Source organism: Aspergillus stella-maris (assembly GCF_047715825.1).
Source record: "Aspergillus stella-maris strain CBS 113639 unplaced genomic scaffold BDV14scaffold_14, whole genome shotgun sequence".
Classification (NCBI taxonomy): Eukaryota; Fungi; Ascomycota; class Eurotiomycetes; order Eurotiales; family Aspergillaceae; genus Aspergillus; species Aspergillus stella-maris.
This window is the reverse complement of record NW_027396808.1, coordinates 121459-139339: the sequence shown is the minus strand read 5'-3', so window position 1 is coordinate 139339 and position 17881 is coordinate 121459. Positions and strand designations below refer to the sequence as shown.

General features: G+C 51.8%; 6 protein-coding genes across 6 annotated transcripts; 5 read left to right on the top strand and 1 right to left on the bottom strand.

Annotated features, from left to right (window-relative positions):
- Positions 1–70: 70 nt before the first annotated feature.
- On the top strand, positions 71–1655 carry derA (putative ER-associated proteolytic system protein Der1). The gene is made up of 3 exons (XM_073768087.1): positions 71–434; positions 493–1358; positions 1409–1655. Exons 1-2 carry the CDS (start codon positions 246–248, stop codon positions 1051–1053), a joined length of 750 nt encoding a protein of 249 aa, XP_073630256.1. The 5' UTR covers positions 71–245; the 3' UTR covers positions 1054–1358; positions 1409–1655.
- A 2887-nt stretch (positions 1656–4542) lies between these two features.
- BDV14DRAFT_169761 (glycosyltransferase family 32 protein) lies at positions 4543–6923 on the top strand. The gene is made up of 3 exons (XM_073768086.1): positions 4543–5566; positions 5617–5772; positions 5823–6923. The coding sequence occupies exons 1-3, from the start codon at positions 5288–5290 to the stop codon at positions 6453–6455; spliced, it is 1068 nt and encodes a 355-aa protein (XP_073630255.1). The 5' UTR covers positions 4543–5287; the 3' UTR covers positions 6456–6923.
- A 523-nt stretch (positions 6924–7446) lies between these two features.
- On the top strand, positions 7447–8510 carry BDV14DRAFT_29990 (uncharacterized protein). The gene is made up of 2 exons (XM_073776474.1): positions 7447–7972; positions 8059–8510. Exons 1-2 carry the CDS (start codon positions 7609–7611, stop codon positions 8364–8366), a joined length of 672 nt encoding a protein of 223 aa, XP_073630254.1. The 5' UTR covers positions 7447–7608; the 3' UTR covers positions 8367–8510.
- On the bottom strand, positions 8511–9723 carry his3 (imidazoleglycerol-phosphate dehydratase HIS3). Its single transcript, XM_073776473.1, has 2 exons — positions 9138–9723; positions 8511–9070 (listed from the first exon to the last, which is right to left on the bottom strand). The coding sequence occupies exons 1-2, from the start codon at positions 9454–9456 to the stop codon at positions 8655–8657; spliced, it is 735 nt and encodes a 244-aa protein (XP_073630253.1). The 5' UTR covers positions 9457–9723; the 3' UTR covers positions 8511–8654.
- A 36-nt stretch (positions 9724–9759) lies between these two features.
- BDV14DRAFT_169756 (uncharacterized protein) lies at positions 9760–11052 on the top strand. The gene is made up of 2 exons (XM_073768085.1): positions 9760–9918; positions 10083–11052. Exons 1-2 carry the CDS (start codon positions 9826–9828, stop codon positions 10539–10541), a joined length of 552 nt encoding a protein of 183 aa, XP_073630252.1. The 5' UTR covers positions 9760–9825; the 3' UTR covers positions 10542–11052.
- A 2775-nt stretch (positions 11053–13827) lies between these two features.
- BDV14DRAFT_188393 (uncharacterized protein) lies at positions 13828–17712 on the top strand (the record flags this gene model as incomplete). Its single annotated transcript, XM_073771061.1, has 1 exon — positions 13828–17712. The coding sequence occupies one exon, from the start codon at positions 13828–13830 to the stop codon at positions 17710–17712; it is 3885 nt and encodes a 1294-aa protein (XP_073630251.1).
- Between the last annotated feature and the right edge of the window lie 169 nt (positions 17713–17881).

Genomic DNA, 17881 nt, shown 5'->3' with positions numbered 1-17881 from the left:
CGGCCCGTCCACTGTTCATCTCGCTGCCTCAGGCGAAGAGGCCACTTGGTGCTCTCTGGTTCAGTCGTCACTTGTTGTTCTGGACTGCTGGTGAGCTGGTCTCTTATTATTTTTCCAAGTGTTCCTGTTGTTTTCTTTCCCAAAGCACAGACAAGCTGTCTACTACAAAGCGATCTTATTGATCACGTCCATATCGAATCTGCACGCCCTATCACCTGTGTTTGAGCTGCGGCTTATCTCCGACAATGGCCGCCATCTGGGGCAATGGAGGGCAGGGCGGACAGTTCCCTCTCGAGCAGTGGTTCTATGAGATGCCCCCAGTGACACGTTGGTGGACAGCAGCTACAGTCGCGACATCCGTCCTGATACACTGCCATATCTTGACCCCGCTGCAGCTGTTCTATAGCTTCCGCGCGGTCTATGTCAAGTCGCAGGTACGTCACTGCAGATATACAATATCTGATGCAGGAACACCAGGCTAACGTGCAGCAGTATTGGCGCTTAGTGACAACATTTCTCTACTTTGGACCGCTCAATTTAGACCTCCTTTTCCATGTCTTCTTCCTTCAGCGCTACTCGAGGCTGCTCGAGGAATCCTCCGGTCGATCCCCCGCACATTTCGCCTGGCTACTCGTCTACGCCATGATATCGCTCCTCATCATATCGCCGTTCTTGTCGCTTCCTTTCTTGGGTACCGCCTTGTCCTCGAGCCTGGTCTACATCTGGAGTCGGCGCAACCCTGAAACAAGACTCAGCTTCCTCGGCGTCTTGGTCTTTACGGCGCCGTACCTGCCCTGGGTGCTGATGGCGTTCAGCCTGGTGGTCCATGGCGTTGTTCCGAAGGACGAGATTTGCGGCGTTGTCGTCGGCCATATCTGGTATTTCTTCAACGATGTTTATCCATCTCTGCATGGTGGACATCGGCCGTTTGACCCGCCGGCGTGGTGGATGCGATTGTTTGATCCGCGGGCAAGAGCAGAGGCGAATGAAGGTACGGATGCTACTAACGTCAATCAAGAGTTTGCTGCGCCTGCGGCACCGGAAGTTCGATGAGCTCCATAGGTTATTGATTGGATTGAATTGCATCATGTATGTGATCTGGAAACAGAAAAACCCAAATAAAGTCTATGGTTTCTGGATATTCTCCGAGAATGCATCCTCAGCACGACTGCGGCAATTTGAGCGTTGCGACGATGAATAGAATGCTGTCACGGTTGCATTTACTTGGACGAACTTGGCCTGGAGCCTAGTTCGCGAGTGAACATTGCGAGGTAGATACCTACTATTGGCCTGTTTCTTTCTGGGAGGCAGGTGTCGGCTAAAAGGCATACTCTGGGTATATCTCGCAAACCTTCCTAGCTAGCTCAAAGTCAGTAGATCGCTTGTTGGGTTGTGGAGAGAGTCCGAGCCTCGAGGTCTCTGGGGTAACGTTGTGATCAGACCGCCGTTTGTGCTAGCAGTCCTGTTTCAGGGCATATAGTCGAGATATGGTAGAAATCGAGAATGAAATTGAAAGTTCAGCCATGGTAGCTTCATCTTCAGATTCCAATGTAAACTAGTGCCAGAGGAGGGTCACGCAAGTACGTCACGCGTCCCTCCTCTATACAAAAACTGTTCAAATGACGGATGCGCGAATGGACAATCAACGGACGAGAGATTATGGTGGGCTGATGCATACATCTGCTGTTGTATGGCGTAGCTCACCGAGACACCAAGCCACTGACTTAACGTCCTACCCCTCCACAGTCCACACACATTACCCCGCCACCACTCACACTGGAGGAATAATCCTCGTCCTAGCCACATTTCATACACTTGGCCTACAATTCACGCACCAGATCAAACTACGGCTAAATTCTCCGCTAGAACCACTAACCTACATACCTCGTCTACAACATCACCAGAAAATAATACTACTACTAGCGCCGCCGCCGAGGAGAAACGCCACTGAAATGCGGAGAGACGCTACTGCCTGCCACTGGCATGCCCACTGTTCGCGACTCGTGAGCCCTGGCCCATGGAAGATGTTATGGGGACGTGGGGTAAATGCCCGCCTAGTGACGACAGGAACCACCCAGTACTCTGTAACCAAAAACCGAAGCCAGAACCAGCGACCACTGGCAGCGACCAGGGCGAGAAAAACGTGGTTGGTGTGGGCGTCGTTCCAAGCGTCGACTTCTTTCCCAACGCGTCGTCTGGTGTAGATGGTTGATGGCTGATGGCTGCGATGGCGAACTGTACGTCACCTTACTATGTATGTGCTCCATATAACGTAGACGATCAAACGCAGGTGACGACGGGACAGGAAATCTCAAGAGAGCGCAGCGCCCGCCGCCCGTCCAACGGTCACGGTTCGACCCATGTGCCAGACTGCCCAGTGCAGTGCCCATGCCACGTCAGGAAGGGTTCGATTTTCGCATTGAACGCCAATGAGAAATTTCGCTCGCTAGGCAAAAGGTAAACGGGCATAAGGTTAAGGTAACAGGTGGAAAGATGGCAGTTTCTATATATGTCATGGTCTGTCATGGCTGTGCACATGCAGTATTACGCATGTCGAGAGGCGGAAATGCAGGCTGCTTAACGGCGGGCGAATGGTTGGTGTAGTTGGTAGATTAGCGGTATCTTCGACGATCGAAGATTACCTAGGTGGTTAAGGCCGCCTTCTGAGGTAAAGGTGTAAACCTGCGCCTAAGCCTTACGAGCCCACGAGTGACGGCTGTACATTGCACAGTACGCCTTATAGAAAAGGCAGTGCTTCTCCGGTCGAGGGTCTGACAAGCTGATAGCGATAGTCGTCATCCCGTCCATCAGCGCGATATAACCCCATTTGGGAATGGAGCTCGACTTGCAGATTACCTCTTACCCGCCTGAGCCCTGACTGAGTGATGAGCATTGAAATTGGAGAGCGTGGGCCGTGGGGTGAGTGACGGGCGTGACGGGCGTTATTGTTGATCACTCACCCAGGCTGCAGCCAATTTGCGACAATAATAGCATCTTTTATGAGGGTGCCTGGCATCTGCACGTCGCAACTCGCAACTCGCAAAGAGGCAACTGACCTCATCTCGCATCGCAACCACTGCCAGGTCCCAAGGCACACTACTTGACGGTTGAGCCACGGGTTGATTGGAAAGAAAGGAAGTGGTCAGTGAACGTTAAAGACGCGGCTGCTTCTTGGGCCTTGGCGAATCGGCAGTGGCTCCAATGGGACCCTGGTTCTCTTCCCCGTGTGGCTTCTGATGAGAAGTTGAGAACCCTCACACCACGCCTTCAGAAGTCGTCGTTTAGTCGTCTAGAATGAAGTTTAGGTTCGTACTCGTGTAGATACTTGCTAAACCAAAAACAAATCTGATGCTAAGAGAGAATAATGCGCACGGAGTAACTTCGCTAAATCAGGCCCAGCCAAACGAGATTGGATACGATTACGAAGATCGGAATTACTGTGCTGAGTTTTGTCCGTCTCCGTTAATAATCTTCTCCCAGGCCCAAGTCCCAAGTCCCAACAAAATCCGTGCAATACGAATCCGCGAATCTGATAGGTCCGTATTCTGAAGCTTTGCACTTTGACCGGATTGACGCTGGTGCGGACGGGCTATTGTTTGGGTCTTAAATTACATATGCAGCGGGACAATTGTCTGGGAGTGGAAATAATGGCGTTGGCATGGGAGACATGCGCCGGAGATTTGCGCGGCCAGTTACACGGATTTCAGGGTTCAGGCTTGGTTTTCTATAGTTTGCATTGTTATAGGCTTGGAATTGAATATTGTTCCAAAGTGCCAAAGGTTACAGGGTTGAGGCCAGGTAGCTGGCACACTTCAGCCTCTGTTTCAGCTTCTAAGCTTTTCGACGCAGATAGGCTTCTTAGTGTCTTACCTTGCAATTCCAATTCCGTTGAAAGTGTTGCCTAAAGCGTGTTAATTTACGTGCGCTTGCCATGTGATGCCGCCTTTGCAGGTTAAACCAGGCTTGTCCCATGTTGGAGAAGGCTCGCGACTTGCGACAGCCCCCTTTCCACCGGCGCAGCGCTTATCCTTCCTCGGAGGTGACGAGACGAGACGAACAGCCACGAAGTGGAGAACTGGGTGCGCGCGAGGCTGGAAACATGAGCCGGCATTTCATAGGCAGTCTTATTTTTGTGAGCGCCCCTTTAACCAGCGCTCGGCCGATGAGAGAGGTCGCTTACTGGAGACCAGGAGAGTGGCTCAGCTCCGGGCCCACTGCACACGCCAAACGGATACGGATTAGGACTGAGACGGGGGACAGTCAACCCGACAATATTCATTACTCTGTAGATGGGATAATTGACGACACGAAGATACTGGACAGTAGGATAGACTGAGTACAGTCAGATACTGAATTGACTGCGAAATGCATTCCCAGAATGTACAATAAATGTACAATATTGTAGATACAGTGGCGAGTCCACATTGCGCGTCCCCTTTACACCCAGCGAGATTATTGTCCGTTGTTGACTTCGCCGCCCACTGCAACTAGCGCGGTGTGGTGCTCCAAGCCTCCAGATTTCCCAATTCCTCCACCCACCAACCCTTCCTCTCCTTCACCCTTCCACTCTTTGCTCCTCTGTACTGCCACTCTCCCACTTGATGCCACGGCTTGGTAGCTAAGGCTCGTTCGTTCCTTCTTTGACATTTAACCTTCTTTTATCGCCCTGAATCTGTTCCCCTATTTTACTGTTTTACTACTTTACTGTTTTACCCTCATTTCCCTAGGCCCCCCTCCTTCTTCCCCAACTGCCACTCCCAAAGAGAAGATCCCTTCCCTGTCCATCTCCCTTTTTCATTTCTTGGGGTTTGGGCCAATTTAGCTTTGCGCCGTGTACTATATTATCGTTGTCGCGTCCCTCGAGCTAGCTACCTAGTGAGCTTCGCTACTTCACTCCTTCCAACTTAATCTCTCGAGAGGAGACACGGGTCCTGGGAAACTCAAAAAAGTTGACGGCGGACTCCTTTCCCGACCTGCACTACCACCACCATTCCCCGTTCCCCAACTTTTCTCCCTTTCGTCTCTGGGGTCAAGCAACTCAAGTGCAGCGACTATTAATGCTGGTGAATTAATACGGCCGTTGTGAATATCCTCGTTCGTCCATCTGCCACGTCTCCAAGTCGCGTTCGCCGAGTCAAAACCATACTACTCCCCCTTCACCTGCCACGAACTTGACGACCTGAACTCGCATCAATTGGTTGCTTTCGCCTGTATCGATCCTGACTACACGCTTCGTTTCCTCGATCTCGTCAAATAGGGGTGTGCAACGACCCGTCAAACCCTCATCATGCGTCGCGGTCTTTTGGTCTTCCTCGTCGTGAACCTCCTTATCATCACCTTCCTCATTCGCAGCGTCTCTACACTACTCTCATTATTGCTGGAAGATGCCTCCGCCGATGCAATCCACCGCGCGGAGCTCCCGTCGCCAAACTCGAGTCTGATCGAACATCGACCCCAGGTCATTCCCAAGATCATCCACCAAACATACAAGAACAACTCAATTCCTGAAGTCTGGCAGGAGGCTCAACAGAGCTGCATTGACTTGCACCCTGACTACGAATACATCGTATGTGGCCCTTGCTGGCAATAAAAAGTGCGACGCTAACATTCTAACAGCTCTGGACCAACGAGAAATCGCGTGATTTCATCGCCGCGGAATACCCCTGGTTCTTGGACACTTTTGACAACTACAAGTATCCCATCCAGCGTGCGGATTCTATTCGTTACTTCGTCTTGGCTTACTACGGCGGTACCTACATTGATCTTGATGATGTTCGTATGCCCCTTAGATTTCAGCTGCGACTATTTACTAACTTGAACAGGGCTGCAACCGACGTCTCGATCCTCTCCTCTCCTACCCTGCGTGGGTTCGCCGCACTGCTCCTACTGGTATCTCCAACGACGCCATGGGATCAGTCCCCCAACATCCATTCTTCCTGCGCGTGATTGAGATGCTGCAGTCCTACAACCGCAGCTGGCTTCTTCCGTACATCACGGTCATGTACTCAACCGGACCTCTGTTCCTGTCTGTGATCTGGAAGGAGTATATGGCGGAGAACCCCTCCGAGGCGGCGCGTGTCCGGATTCTCATGCAAGACGAGTACAACCGCTTCTCCTGGAGCTTCTTCACCCACCACGTGGGTAACAGCTGGCACGGCAAGGATGCCAGGCTTATCTTCTGGATGGGCCAGCACTGGATGCTCCTCACGGTTGCCGGCTTCGTTCTCGCCGGTGCCGTTGGACTGTGCTTGTGGTGGGCGTACGGCCGATTACTACTCCTCGGCAACCGCTACCGCTACACTAAGCTCCCAATTCCAGGCTTCAGCCGCCTGGCCTCGCCATCCCGCCGCCCGCGCGGCGTCATGCCCATTCTACTCCGCCGGGTCAGCTTCAAAGACGATGAAGAAAACGGCCCCACGGAAACGTCTTACGAATACACCAGCCGACGCGACTGAGCGGGCTGCTTGTTTGTGTTTTATTTTATTTTTGTTTTTAATGAACTCATCCCGTAAGAAGGTGTCTCTGGGATGTCTTTTTCTTCGCTTTCAGCGCATGTATGGAGTTCGGGGATCCTGTTGACCGAGCGCTTCTTAGAGCATTGGTTCTTGTACATGTTTTGGCAAGATGTCTTGTGATCTGTATACGGTGCGATCTGCTAGGCAGCGCAGACCGGCGCTTATCTGCCGTTTCTTCTCTTTTTTGGATGTCTTGATTTACTAGACTTTTCGCGTGAGCGTCTTCGTTTCTTGCTCCCCCTTTTACACCCTACACCCTTTACACCTACTGCTTTTTAACCGTCTGAAACGTTGTATAGACTCGGAGAAGATGTGTCGGCGTTTCAGATGCCTGGAGCTAGCTGAACCGCGACAAGATAATAATAATGTCAAGATATTAAGAGGCATGAGATGTTCAATTAGGATGGCAATTCTTTTCTATATGAATATCGAGTAGTGAACACAATGTAGACATGGAATGCTGGGAGTGAGATGACAGGTGAAGCTCGGGCCCGTTCTTAGGCCCCCAAACTCCAAGAATGTTTCATGGCGGCCAACGCTTGCTTCTTGAGTGTTTCGGGAGGCGCGCCAACAGACCAGTCAGCGATCGACATTCCCCCAGATTCCAGCGAACGGACAATGAGCTGTCAGGTTACAGATGCATTCCCGTGTATCACTGGCTCTTTGTCCGTTTGTCACTCAGGCACGCATTCCACTCGCCGGCATGAGCAGAGGGCATGTCAGCCTGTCAGAAAGATTCTTTCCCTGCCTGCTGTGACGATCCCTTGAATGAGATGAATCCTGTTCCTTCGCCCAGGCTTTTAGTACCTTTCAGCCCATCACTGCTCCCCACTCTCTAGACCCCTCAGCCTTGTCATTAGATTCGTGAAGGAGGCTTATAACCCTATATATAGCCCGCTTACAGCCTCCATTTTTCAGCTTCAATTTCGCTGTCCGTGTATAAATCTGGTTATTCATCCACCTTTGTCGCTCCTTTCTTCAGAGTACCATTGTCTTTCCTGCAGTTGCAAGTCGCGTTTTAAATTCGACGCACGGTCTTTACCACTACGATACCTTAAAGTCAGCCCAGCCCTAACCAAAAGCAAACAACAAAATGATGCTCTATTCAGCACTTATTCCCTTCCTCCCCCTGCTGGTCTCGGCAGTCCCCTGCGCTACCCCCTCTTCCTCGGCAACTCTCACGCCTTCTCCCTCCGGCACCCCCGGCGCAGGCCTGACACCCGCCCAGATACAACTGATCGCTCCCTTGTCCGTGGACTGCAAGAACATCACGCAGTTCAAGGATGAATGCGCCACTGCCGAACAGGCCGCGCCAGCACTCACCCAGGCATTCGCCAATTATGGCGTTACCAACAAGGCCGAGCAAGCTGCTGTCCTGGGCCTGATCGCCTTTGAGTCTGGAGAATTCCGGTACTCGAGGAATCACTACCCTGAGCCTGGGAACCCTGGTCAAGGAAGTATGTACTACCTAAACCCTACCTACCTACCTACTTAACCTACCTGTCTTGCCTTGAAATAACATGCTAACAACGATATTCAACAGCCCGCAACATGCAATCCCCAACATTCAACCAAGAATACGGCTCTACTTTCCCCGAAATCGCAGACCGCATCGCCGAAGCAGGTGACGACCTCACCAGCATGCTAAACATTATCCTCGAGGACCCTGTCCGCGACTTCGGGTCTGGCGCTTGGTTCCTCGTTAATCACTGCCCTGAGCAGTACCGTACCCCGTTGCAAACTGGGTCTGAGGAGGGCTGGAGGGGGTTCATTGAGAACTGCGTTGAGACTGCGGCGAATGTGGAGAGGTTGGCTTATTGGGTTACTGCTAAGGATGCGCTTGGTCTTTAGGGTACTCTCCTAGGTCTTGAACCAGGCTTTAAAGCTTGATGATGCTCGACTTTGAGCTCCCTTTACTCTGTCCTGTTTATTGGATGGGATGAGGTGGGGTGATGTTCGTTTGATGGATTTGAGTGGTCTCTGAGTTAGAGATCGTTGATCGATTTTCTGACTGAGATATTCATGTTTGATCGATTATGTTCTTCTAGCATAAAAGCATAGCATGGAATGGCATCGCATTGCATCGCATATCTAACCGTAGTTCCGCTTCATCAAAATTCAAGACCCTGAAAGACTAAATCAGAGAACACCCTTCGTACTAACAACATCACCCGCCCCAACCTCCCCCTCCACACGCCTAGCACAAGCCGCACGAACCGCAACAGCCAACGCCTTAAACGCACTCTCCGCGCGATGGTGATCATTATCACCATAAGCACACCCAATATGCAACGTAACGCCCGCCGCCTGCGCAAAGCTCTGCAGTCCGTGCGTGATCATCTCCGTGCTCAAATCGCCGATCTTCTCGCGCTTGAACCCGATGTTGATTACGGCCCAGGGGCGAGACGAGAGATCGATCACGGCCCATGAGAGGGCTTCGTCGAGGGGCGCGTCGCCGCGGCCGAACCGAGCGAGGGATTGTCGGGCTCCGAGGGCAGATGTGAAAGCGGAGCCGAGGGCGAGGAATGTATCTTCTGTTGTGTGGTGGTCGTCGACTGCATTTCGTTAACATATATCGATACCCCCCTCAATCAAGATGAACTGAAGTTGTAAAAGACATACTATAAAGATCCCCCTTAGCACGAATCGCCAAACTCCAACCAGAGTGCTTAGCAAGCGCATGCAACATGTGATCTAGGAAGCCAATCCCCGTGCTAATCGTGATCTGCTGCGTAGGCGTGAACTGCGTGGCGTGCGCGGCATCCTTGGGCGGGACGATGCCCTTTTTTGCGGCTTCGGCTTCGGTGGGATCGGAGGGGGCTGGGAAGATCGTTGATGGTTCGTAGGGGGGGAGGACGCCGCCGTCGAGAGAGAGCGAGACTTGGATTTTGGTTTCGTTTGTGTTCCTGCTTAGGGATGCGGTGCGGGCGGGGAGGGGCATTTTGGTGGTTTGGTTGGTTTGATGGATGCCAATTGAAGTAAGTTGGTGTTTTTCGTGGTTGAAATTGAGATAGAGGTGAGGAAGGTTGTGTATGGTGAAGGTCCTGGTGTAACTTGCGAAAAGGCCCGCAATTGAAGTGATACTCAACTGAATAATTCGAGTGATGCTGTTGGTTAGACCTGGGGATTTTTCAGTTCGGCGGAAAATATCCCGCGTATTGGGATTACTTACCGGTACCGGAGGGGAGCAACTGTTGATCCAGCTGCGTCATCGGGGTCTGCTATCAATCACCGTACGTGCCACTGATAAGATTAGCTCTGAGAAGCTACAAACTTCTTGTCTTGATATATTCCCTGAGAGACAGATACAATGCCCCCGCCAGCATCACAAAGAGCGGAGATTGAACCGCCGGAGGAGATTACCAGTGAGGCTGTGAGGGGCTTCTTGCATGGTGCTTTCCGGGTATGTTATGACCTCCGCGGCAAGCCGCATGTTCCCTGGAGGCTCTGTTGAGGAGTTGAGGATGTTGCAAGTGCTTGCATGTCTTGTCAATGGCATCATCGCTATGATTTTGCGACTCCAGGTCTACTGGAATACCGTTTGAGTACAGTATTGACAAACGACAGTTCGGCTCCGTCTCGATCCTCGCGCACATGATAATGATCCTCCCGCATCCATTTAAATTCTCACCTTCTACAAACACGCCATCACCATCAACATCACCAACATCAGGCCCTCCGGCGCCAATCCAAAGGCCAGAACCCGGCCCCGGCCACAGCCAAAGCAACACCCACACCCACACTCAAAACGCCAACCCCCGCAAACCCTCCCCCTTCTCCGCACAGTCCATAAAATCCCGCCTCTTCTACCGCCCACTCGAAGGGTTCTCGGAGTGGCTTTCGCCAACATCACGCATATACAGAGGTCTAACGCCGCAGTTCAAAGTCTACCTGCAGGTTTCAGCTATGACGCTGGGCGGGGTTGTCTGGGCGGAACGAAGAGTGAATGAGTACATTAATACGATTAGGAAGGTGAAACGCGCGGAGAGATTACAGGCGCAGAGGGAGCAGAGGTATTTGGAATAGGTTGGAGTTGGAGTTGGAATTGGAGTTGAGTGCCCGAAGGGTTACGAGGTGGCCGATGCAACATGCAAGTGCCATTGAGCTTTGGAACTACGACCTGGTACCGAGATAATGAGACCAGAATGAAACGACATGTACCGAACGTTTGGTTGAGGCGCGAGGTGGCTGTCTCATCTGCGAGATCGAAAAACTCTGTTCGGTGTTCCGTTGTTCTTCAAGAGCAAGCTGAAACAAACGGGTTCAGTGCCAGTCTCTGGCTCAGCCGCTGCGAGCCTGCGACTCAGGGACTTGAATATCGGAGATAGAAAGGGGCACTGATCGCGCTGGTGCAGTTTGACGGCATGTTTCACGTTGCTGGACCCCGTATCCGTGACTCGGGCTCCGTGTATATAGAAATTGTGGATCCCTCGGCGTTCGAGACTCGGTTCTAGAGGTAGTCGAGAACCCGGGTTTGTATATTAGTTATATCTATTCTGAGTTTTTAGCCTCCTGCATCGTATATGGAGACCCTTCATTTTATATTGCTATATATAGCTAGTACTTATTTAGATTGCCTGACAGGGCCGTTCTTCAGCATTCGGCACCGCAACCCGTATCCGCAGTGGAAATGAGGCGCCAGGGCCCAGGCAGGCAAGGGCTTGCCAACTGCCAAGTTCTCAGGGCCAGGGCCAGGGTACCTGGTCAGGGTTCAGCTTCATTATTCAGCTCTCAGCTGTGAGCCGGTTATTTGGACCCTATGCCATTGTCCATGGCTTGGCGTGATCTGTAGTATCCTGGTAGTCAAGGGCTGAAGCTACTGGCTGAAGCCGGGAGCCCTCGGCATAATTATTGTGCTGTAATAGATGCCTGGAAAGTCTTCAGGTAAGTTATGCTATTCTGGCTGCCTGGTTTATGAGTCAGGTTGAGCCATTTGTCAAACGGCGGCTCTGTAGCGAGAAGAAGGATGTTGGACGGAGTTAATCGACTACGAACCCAGCCATCTACTTCACTAACCGTTTTCTAAGTAGTATCTAGTCACATGGCGATTGCTCTAGAATAGGCTTTCGCTCATTGTCACCTCGCCGACCTCGGGCTTGAAGTCAGGAAGTATGTGCTTGCGGTCCCACTGGTTCTTCTAGCATATTGGTACTTTTTGGGAAGGCGTTCCGCTATCAACCATGCGCCTTAGTTTGAGAGTTTATAGGCGCACCGCGAAATGCTTGGTGCCAGTCTAGTGGCCACGTGCATGGTTAGTGAAGATGGTTTCCGAAAAGTCTTCGGGTTTGGTCTTCTCCAAGACGGGGTCATTCGCCAGCGCAGACGTTCGCTTATAGCCTTTGCCCTTGCGAACAAGGAGAGTTTACCATCATTTCAAGATTCGGGGACTTTGTTTTCGATGTGCGAGAAGGCAACAATAACCGGGTTACCTCTGTCAGATAGCGTGAGCGCGGGTTTGACTGGGACATTGTACCGATATTCGACGATTGTATACATAGCCAAGCCCCGATACCTGGCCCAACCAAACGGATTGACCGGAGTCAAGCATGCAACTGTTCTCTCATTTGTAAGCTGGCGGAGTTCAGGTGGTGACACTGACTGTAGTTCGTCGATCCTTAATTAATGAGGATCCAGATTTCGGACGGCTAGCTAGGGCCGAAGCGGCAGCCAGAGCCTAGTCGGGATTCATGGACCAACGGATTGAGGCAGAGCAGTGGTGAAAAGAAGCACTGCTGTCAGCCCGATTATATCTAGTGCTAAGAAAAGAAGGCATCGAGGAAGAGACACGGCAAATGCACTTCCGACGCGCGTCTTCAGACTCGTATTGGTTCACGTTGTCTCAGTCGCAGTTGGTCCTGGAAATGAGGCGATTCAGGCAGCTTGGGAGTGGAGCTGCACAGCCTATGCAGCAGCAGCTAGCGGTGATGGTGCCAAAACCAAAAAGGCGAAAGGTCGACTTCTGGAACGACGGCGTCCTATCGCTCCCCTTTTGGATGCGAGACTGAGAATTGAATGTCAATGAAAACAACTATTGAAGATGCCTTGGACATGAAATAAAGATGGACTGTCAGACGAGGATCACTGACGTAGGGATTGCTTAATTGTGAAGCAGTGTCGAATGGCAATGGAAAGGAAGTGCCAATCGCCGCCGTCAGTGAGGGCGATCGTAGGATTATTGAAGGCAGTTGACTCCAGTCTCCAGGTCGGTCGGAGTCGTGGGTCGCCATCAGACGCTGCTGGCTGCTGCTGCTGTGAGGGTGTGGAGCGATGAATTGCCTCGCATCCGCATTCGGAGGCCCAGTCCATGCAATCCTGATCCGGGGGAGACTTCATTAATAGTCGATATTTGATGATAGAGCAGAAACAATGAATCTTCTTGTTCCTGACAGACAACTGCATATTGCCAACTGTCAGTCCCAATCTCGTTTGCTTGCACCTTGTCACTACCGGGGAGTTGCTGACATCATAACCGATCGGGGGATCTTGGGTCAGGAACTCAACCAGTTCCAACTTCCAACAAGCACAATCACTTTCTCTTCCTACACAAACCCCGGTGGTCTGCTGTTTTCATCTCAATTGCCCCATCCGGTGTGTGTGCCTCGTTCTTTTCATGACATCTGCCATTGACCGCTGCAACCTCACGTCTCGCTGGTCTCTCCTTTTCCGTGTTTATAAGGTTTCTCGTATACTTTCGGTGTTGGAACGTCGTGCCTCTGTGAGCTCGCTGAGCTGCCTCTAGCACTGTTTCTAATTGGGCGGCTGTCTCAGATTCTCGACTGGAGTCCCCCCAACTTCCTCTTCTTTTCTCTGTTACCCTCCTCGCCTCTCTTTCTCCAGTTCCAATCTATTCCAATTCAACGCTTCGGTCGTTATTTCTTTCGTTTCTTTTCGTTCTGTTCTTTCTCTTTTTATTATAGCCTCACTGATCAGGGATCAGTGTTCGATGGCTTTGTGAAGTTGCTGTATGTTCCACCTGCTCCTACTACTGACCCCCCTCCTCTTCCAAGTCTCCTTCTCCTTCCTGTTTCCTCGCTCCCCCATTTGCTTTGTCTCTTCCCTTCTCCACCCCTCTAAATTCTTAATTCCTATCCCCTTAGCTCGTCTTGCATCATGTCCGTTCAATATCTGCTGCTTATCGGCCGGTGACAGCTGACCTTGCTTTTCTTCCTTCCCTTCCGTTAGTGACTGCGACAACACCCGGCCTCGATGTGACAATCGCTTTCCGTCCTTTACACTCGCTCCGCCCGCACTTAACACACTCGACTACACTTTGCCTCGACTCTTTCTCTGACTTCCGTGCTTCATACCAGTGATGGCGCAAAGTTTGGGAAAGAGAGAGCGAAGAAAGAGTTTGGGTTCGTTCGGCCCGCTGTCGACGACTCCCAATCCCGGTCCGATCCCTCTCGACCAATCTTCGACCAATGACCTGAATCCGAACGTCCTGAAGAAGAAGCAGCGGCGAAATTCAGGTTTCTTTGGGGGCCGGAACCCCAGTCCACCGGAAGCTGCAACTGGTGATCGCGATCATGGACCTGCAGCTCCAGCCAGAGTGGCCACTTTGCCCGCCCTTGACGGTCTTCGAGGCCGCCGAAAGTCGGTCCAGAGGAGACGGAATTCAGTGTTCGGCTCTCTCCGGTCGCTCCATTCACTCGAAAACGACGACGACTCGAATCGATACTCTGTTGACGGCGAGGACGGAAATGGAAGTGGAATTGGGTCGATGCTTCTACACCATGGCGAGGTTCAAATAACGGGAGGCGTATGGAGGAAGAAGAGCCAGTACCTTGTCCTAACGGATACGCATCTGGTTCGATTCAAGAGTCTCAACAAGGCGCTGGAAACGTTCCCCTCAATTCCTCCATCACTGGCTCGATCAGGCGGAAGCCGACAGTCGATCGCATCGATCAGCTCCCTGCAAGATCCGCAGCTGTCCGCCACGGGCGACGCATCCTCTGGCATCTCTCTAAATAGCATTGTTGCAGTCTATATGCTCGATGACGGCAAACCATCGTCTTCGGTGGAGCTGGCCTACATGGACGAACGGACGCAGAAGACCACATTTATCCAAATGCAAGCCTCAGATCCCCAGGAGCTCAACCTTTGGATGGTGGGCATCCGGTCAGCCGCGGAGATGACACGCAGCAACGCACCTATGCTGTTTGATCCTAGAGCCTTGGACTGTGTCGTCAGCAAGCTCGAGCACGAACGCGATTACGACCCCGAGACCTTCCGCATGTTTCGGGTCATCCAGATGGCCTCCACCAAGTCCCCGACGCGGGCGTCGTCGGACGAACTTACCAAGCTTTCACCGACCGGATGCTATCTTGCTCTCGGATTGCACAAGCTCCATCTGGTTGCCTTGCATAAGGTCGCGAATCGAGGCTCTTCTGTGTCACTTACCGACCTCGACTCGTCAATGTCGTTTGGCCTTATGAACTTGACCAGCTTGTCCATGGAATGGGGTGATGACAGTTTGCACTTGACCTTCCGCGTCCCTCTTCAGAAGCCATGTTCGATCTTTCTAGCGTCTGTTCATTCGCTGGAAATTGCTTACTGGATCAGACAACAGACCGAGTACCTACGCCCATTGTGGCTCAGGCAGCCCTACGACTTTATCGTACCTCGCGATCTCAACAATGAAAACAACTTCCCGCCAATTTGTCTCGACGAGGACTATGGGTGCTTTGATCGAACTCTTGTCGCGCACTGTGCCAGTTACGGCATCGACACCTCCAACATTCGATACACCATCGATAACCAATGCGAGGACGCACCCTGCTTCAAACTGCTACGTCCTGCATCTCCTCGTCGAAACAAATACACAGCATTGGAGTTGATCGCCCTTCTGCGGACTTTGAGATATAACGAATCGTTTCGCTCTATCTCCTTCAATGGAGTCAGTTTGGACGCACTCCAGAGTCTGCGAGACCCCAACGGGAACGATAAAGACGCGCACCTGACCCGCGCCGATGCTCAAATTCACGTGCCAGGCCAGGAGAACCTGTCAGTGCTCTCACAGGAAATCCGTGCGTTGAGCTTGAAGAGCAAGTGGCTTCGCCGCATGGACTTCTCCTATGCCCTCAGCCGAACACCCAAGTCCGATAGCGAAAGCCATGACCCAGGTTGTGGAATTCCGGAGGCAATTTTCCCAATTTGCCGGCGAGAACTCACAAACGTTGACTGGGTGGTCTTGAACGGAATCAAGCTAGGTGACTCTGACCTCGATTATCTTGTCGATGCGGCCTCCCAACGCGGGAGTCATTTCCGCGCGCTGGAAGTGGGAAATTGTGGATTGTCACTCCACGACGTTGACCTACTTCTCTCGACAACCGTTGCTCAGGACTCAACTTTGGAGGCTCTCAACATATCCGGTGTACAGGGCCGCCTCAAACCAGATATGCTACAGCAATACCTCGGTTATTTCGGTCAGATCAAGAAGCTTGACCTGTCACGTATCGCACGAACCTCCGGCCCCGAGGCTCTCATTACAGCTCAAAATTTGTTCAATTGGCGCCTCGAAGAGCTTTCCTTGAGCCAGACCCCTGTCAACAGAGAAACTGTTGATGCCATTGCCACCTACTTGGCTAGTGAACATTCTGAATGCCTACGGGTCCTCCGGCTCGACCAATGTGGTCTTACCGGACAGGATGTGGCTATCTTCCTGCACTCGTTGGCAGCTTTGCAGCCCGGCCGCGACCTTCATCTCCACGTCAATGACAACCGGCTGGATCTTGGCTGCTCATATCTTTGTGACGCTATCGCCCAAGATAAAACACCAACTCATTTGTCGATGAGGATGATCGATTTCAAGAAAGAGCAGCAGTTTCAAGACCTTGCGGAGGCTTTGCGCAAGAATCGCACTCTGACATACCTCGACATTTCCAAGGCTTCTCTTCCATACGATGCCGGGCCGGAGACGAGCAAGACTTTGCAGCTGATGTTTGAAGAGAACGACACACTGGAGGATCTCGACATCAGTGGTGACAGCGCCCATCTGGATGTAGCGCGGTTCGGTATTGGTTTGAACTTGGCCCTGACTGGTTTAAAAAATAACAATTCGCTCAAGGTGCTGAAGATCGAACATCAGAAACTCGGATTGCAAGGTGCCAATACCTTGGCTTCCGTGCTTGAGAGCAATACTAGCCTTCGTGAGGTTCATTGTGAGAACAACGACATCAACCTCCAGTCTTTTACTGTTCTTGTCAATGGACTGCAGAAGAATCGGTCTTTACTCGAGCTTTCCTGCATGGATCGTGACAGGGCTCGGTCACTGGACAAAGTACGCCGAGAGATCGCGAACGTGAAAAGAGAACTGACTCAAACGCAACACTCGACGACAAGTTCCCTGCGTCGGTCCCTGCACGCTGCGATCAACTCCAAGAGTAGCCTGGTCAGCAGTAGATTGACTAAGCATTCCCAGTCTCTTGGTCACATTCGCGCTACTGCAAGCTCGCTTTCGGCTGTCGAGAGCCCTAAGCCGCCCATGGATGACCAGGTTGAGGCTATACTTCAGTCTTTGAGCATGAAGTGGGATACAGAGGTTTCCCGTTTGCGTCGATATCTCTTCAGGAACTTTAACCAGGCCAGCGGCATTGGCAAGGACGAAATTGATCCCCTTGATGATGATGCTGATGCTGAGAGTGATGGACGCCCCGCAACTGCTGCTAGCCTCGGGACCATGCTACAGCAGCTTAAGCTTGATGTGACGCTGTCGACAAACGAAGTCAAACCTCTAAGCATTCAGACACCCCCACAGACTAGCGGAACCGACAGCCCGCACCTGGAGATATTCCAGAGCCTAGATGCTGAAAGCGGCCTGGACGACGAACTTCAGAAATCTCCATACCTTTCAACAACAACCACTGCGTCGTCTTCGCATTTCACGACGCCAGACTACGGCGCTTCTGGCTCATCATCGCGTTCTGCACATCCGGTGCCCATCATGCCCTCTGTTGTGAGCAAATCCAGCAGCGTACGCAGTGCTCGTAGCTCGAGCATCATCTCTACCAGCACCGGAACAGGTGCTAGTTCCAGAAGCGCGTACGGGACCGCTTCTTCGACGCTGAGAGGTTTTCTTTCGTCTAGGGATCGAAAGAAAATGGATACATTGAAGTCTCCAACGGTGTGCGTCTCCGGCGAGAGGCCACCGACTCTGGAATGGTCACCACCTCACTTCGACCTAGGAGACTTCCGTTAGGTCTTCTAGTCTCCCACAGACACTTCATGCGCCTCAGCCTTCTGAGCTACCTCGAATCATTTCGTAGGCATCTCGGAAATGATTTATGAACAACCATCTGATCACCATTTTCGCTATCCGAAACTACTCGTTACCATATCACTCCTGAAACCATTTCACGTCATCATTC

Excerpts from the sequence above, each read along its gene's own strand:
- derA (XM_073768087.1), top strand. The coding sequence starts at position 246 with ATGGCCGCCATCTGGGGCAATGGAGGGCAGGGCGGACAGTTCCCTCTC. Across the intron at positions 435-492 it reads CGGTCTATGTCAAGTCGCAG|TATTGGCGCTTAGTGACAAC; the intron begins GTACGTCACTGC and ends AACGTGCAGCAG.
- BDV14DRAFT_169761 (XM_073768086.1), top strand. The coding sequence starts at position 5,288 with ATGCGTCGCGGTCTTTTGGTCTTCCTCGTCGTGAACCTCCTTATCATC. Across the intron at positions 5,567-5,616 it reads ACCCTGACTACGAATACATC|CTCTGGACCAACGAGAAATC; the intron begins GTATGTGGCCCT and ends ACATTCTAACAG. Across the intron at positions 5,773-5,822 it reads CCTACATTGATCTTGATGAT|GGCTGCAACCGACGTCTCGA; the intron begins GTTCGTATGCCC and ends TAACTTGAACAG.
- BDV14DRAFT_29990 (XM_073776474.1), top strand. The coding sequence starts at position 7,609 with ATGATGCTCTATTCAGCACTTATTCCCTTCCTCCCCCTGCTGGTCTCG. Across the intron at positions 7,973-8,058 it reads TGGGAACCCTGGTCAAGGAA|CCCGCAACATGCAATCCCCA; the intron begins GTATGTACTACC and ends GATATTCAACAG.
- his3 (XM_073776473.1), bottom strand. The coding sequence starts at position 9,456 with ATGCCCCTCCCCGCCCGCACCGCATCCCTAAGCAGGAACACAAACGAA. Across the intron at positions 9,071-9,137 it reads TGCTAAGGGGGATCTTTATA|TCGACGACCACCACACAACA; the intron begins GTATGTCTTTTA and ends AACGAAATGCAG.
- BDV14DRAFT_169756 (XM_073768085.1), top strand. The coding sequence starts at position 9,826 with ATGCCCCCGCCAGCATCACAAAGAGCGGAGATTGAACCGCCGGAGGAG. Across the intron at positions 9,919-10,082 it reads TCTTGCATGGTGCTTTCCGG|TTCGGCTCCGTCTCGATCCT; the intron begins GTATGTTATGAC and ends GACAAACGACAG.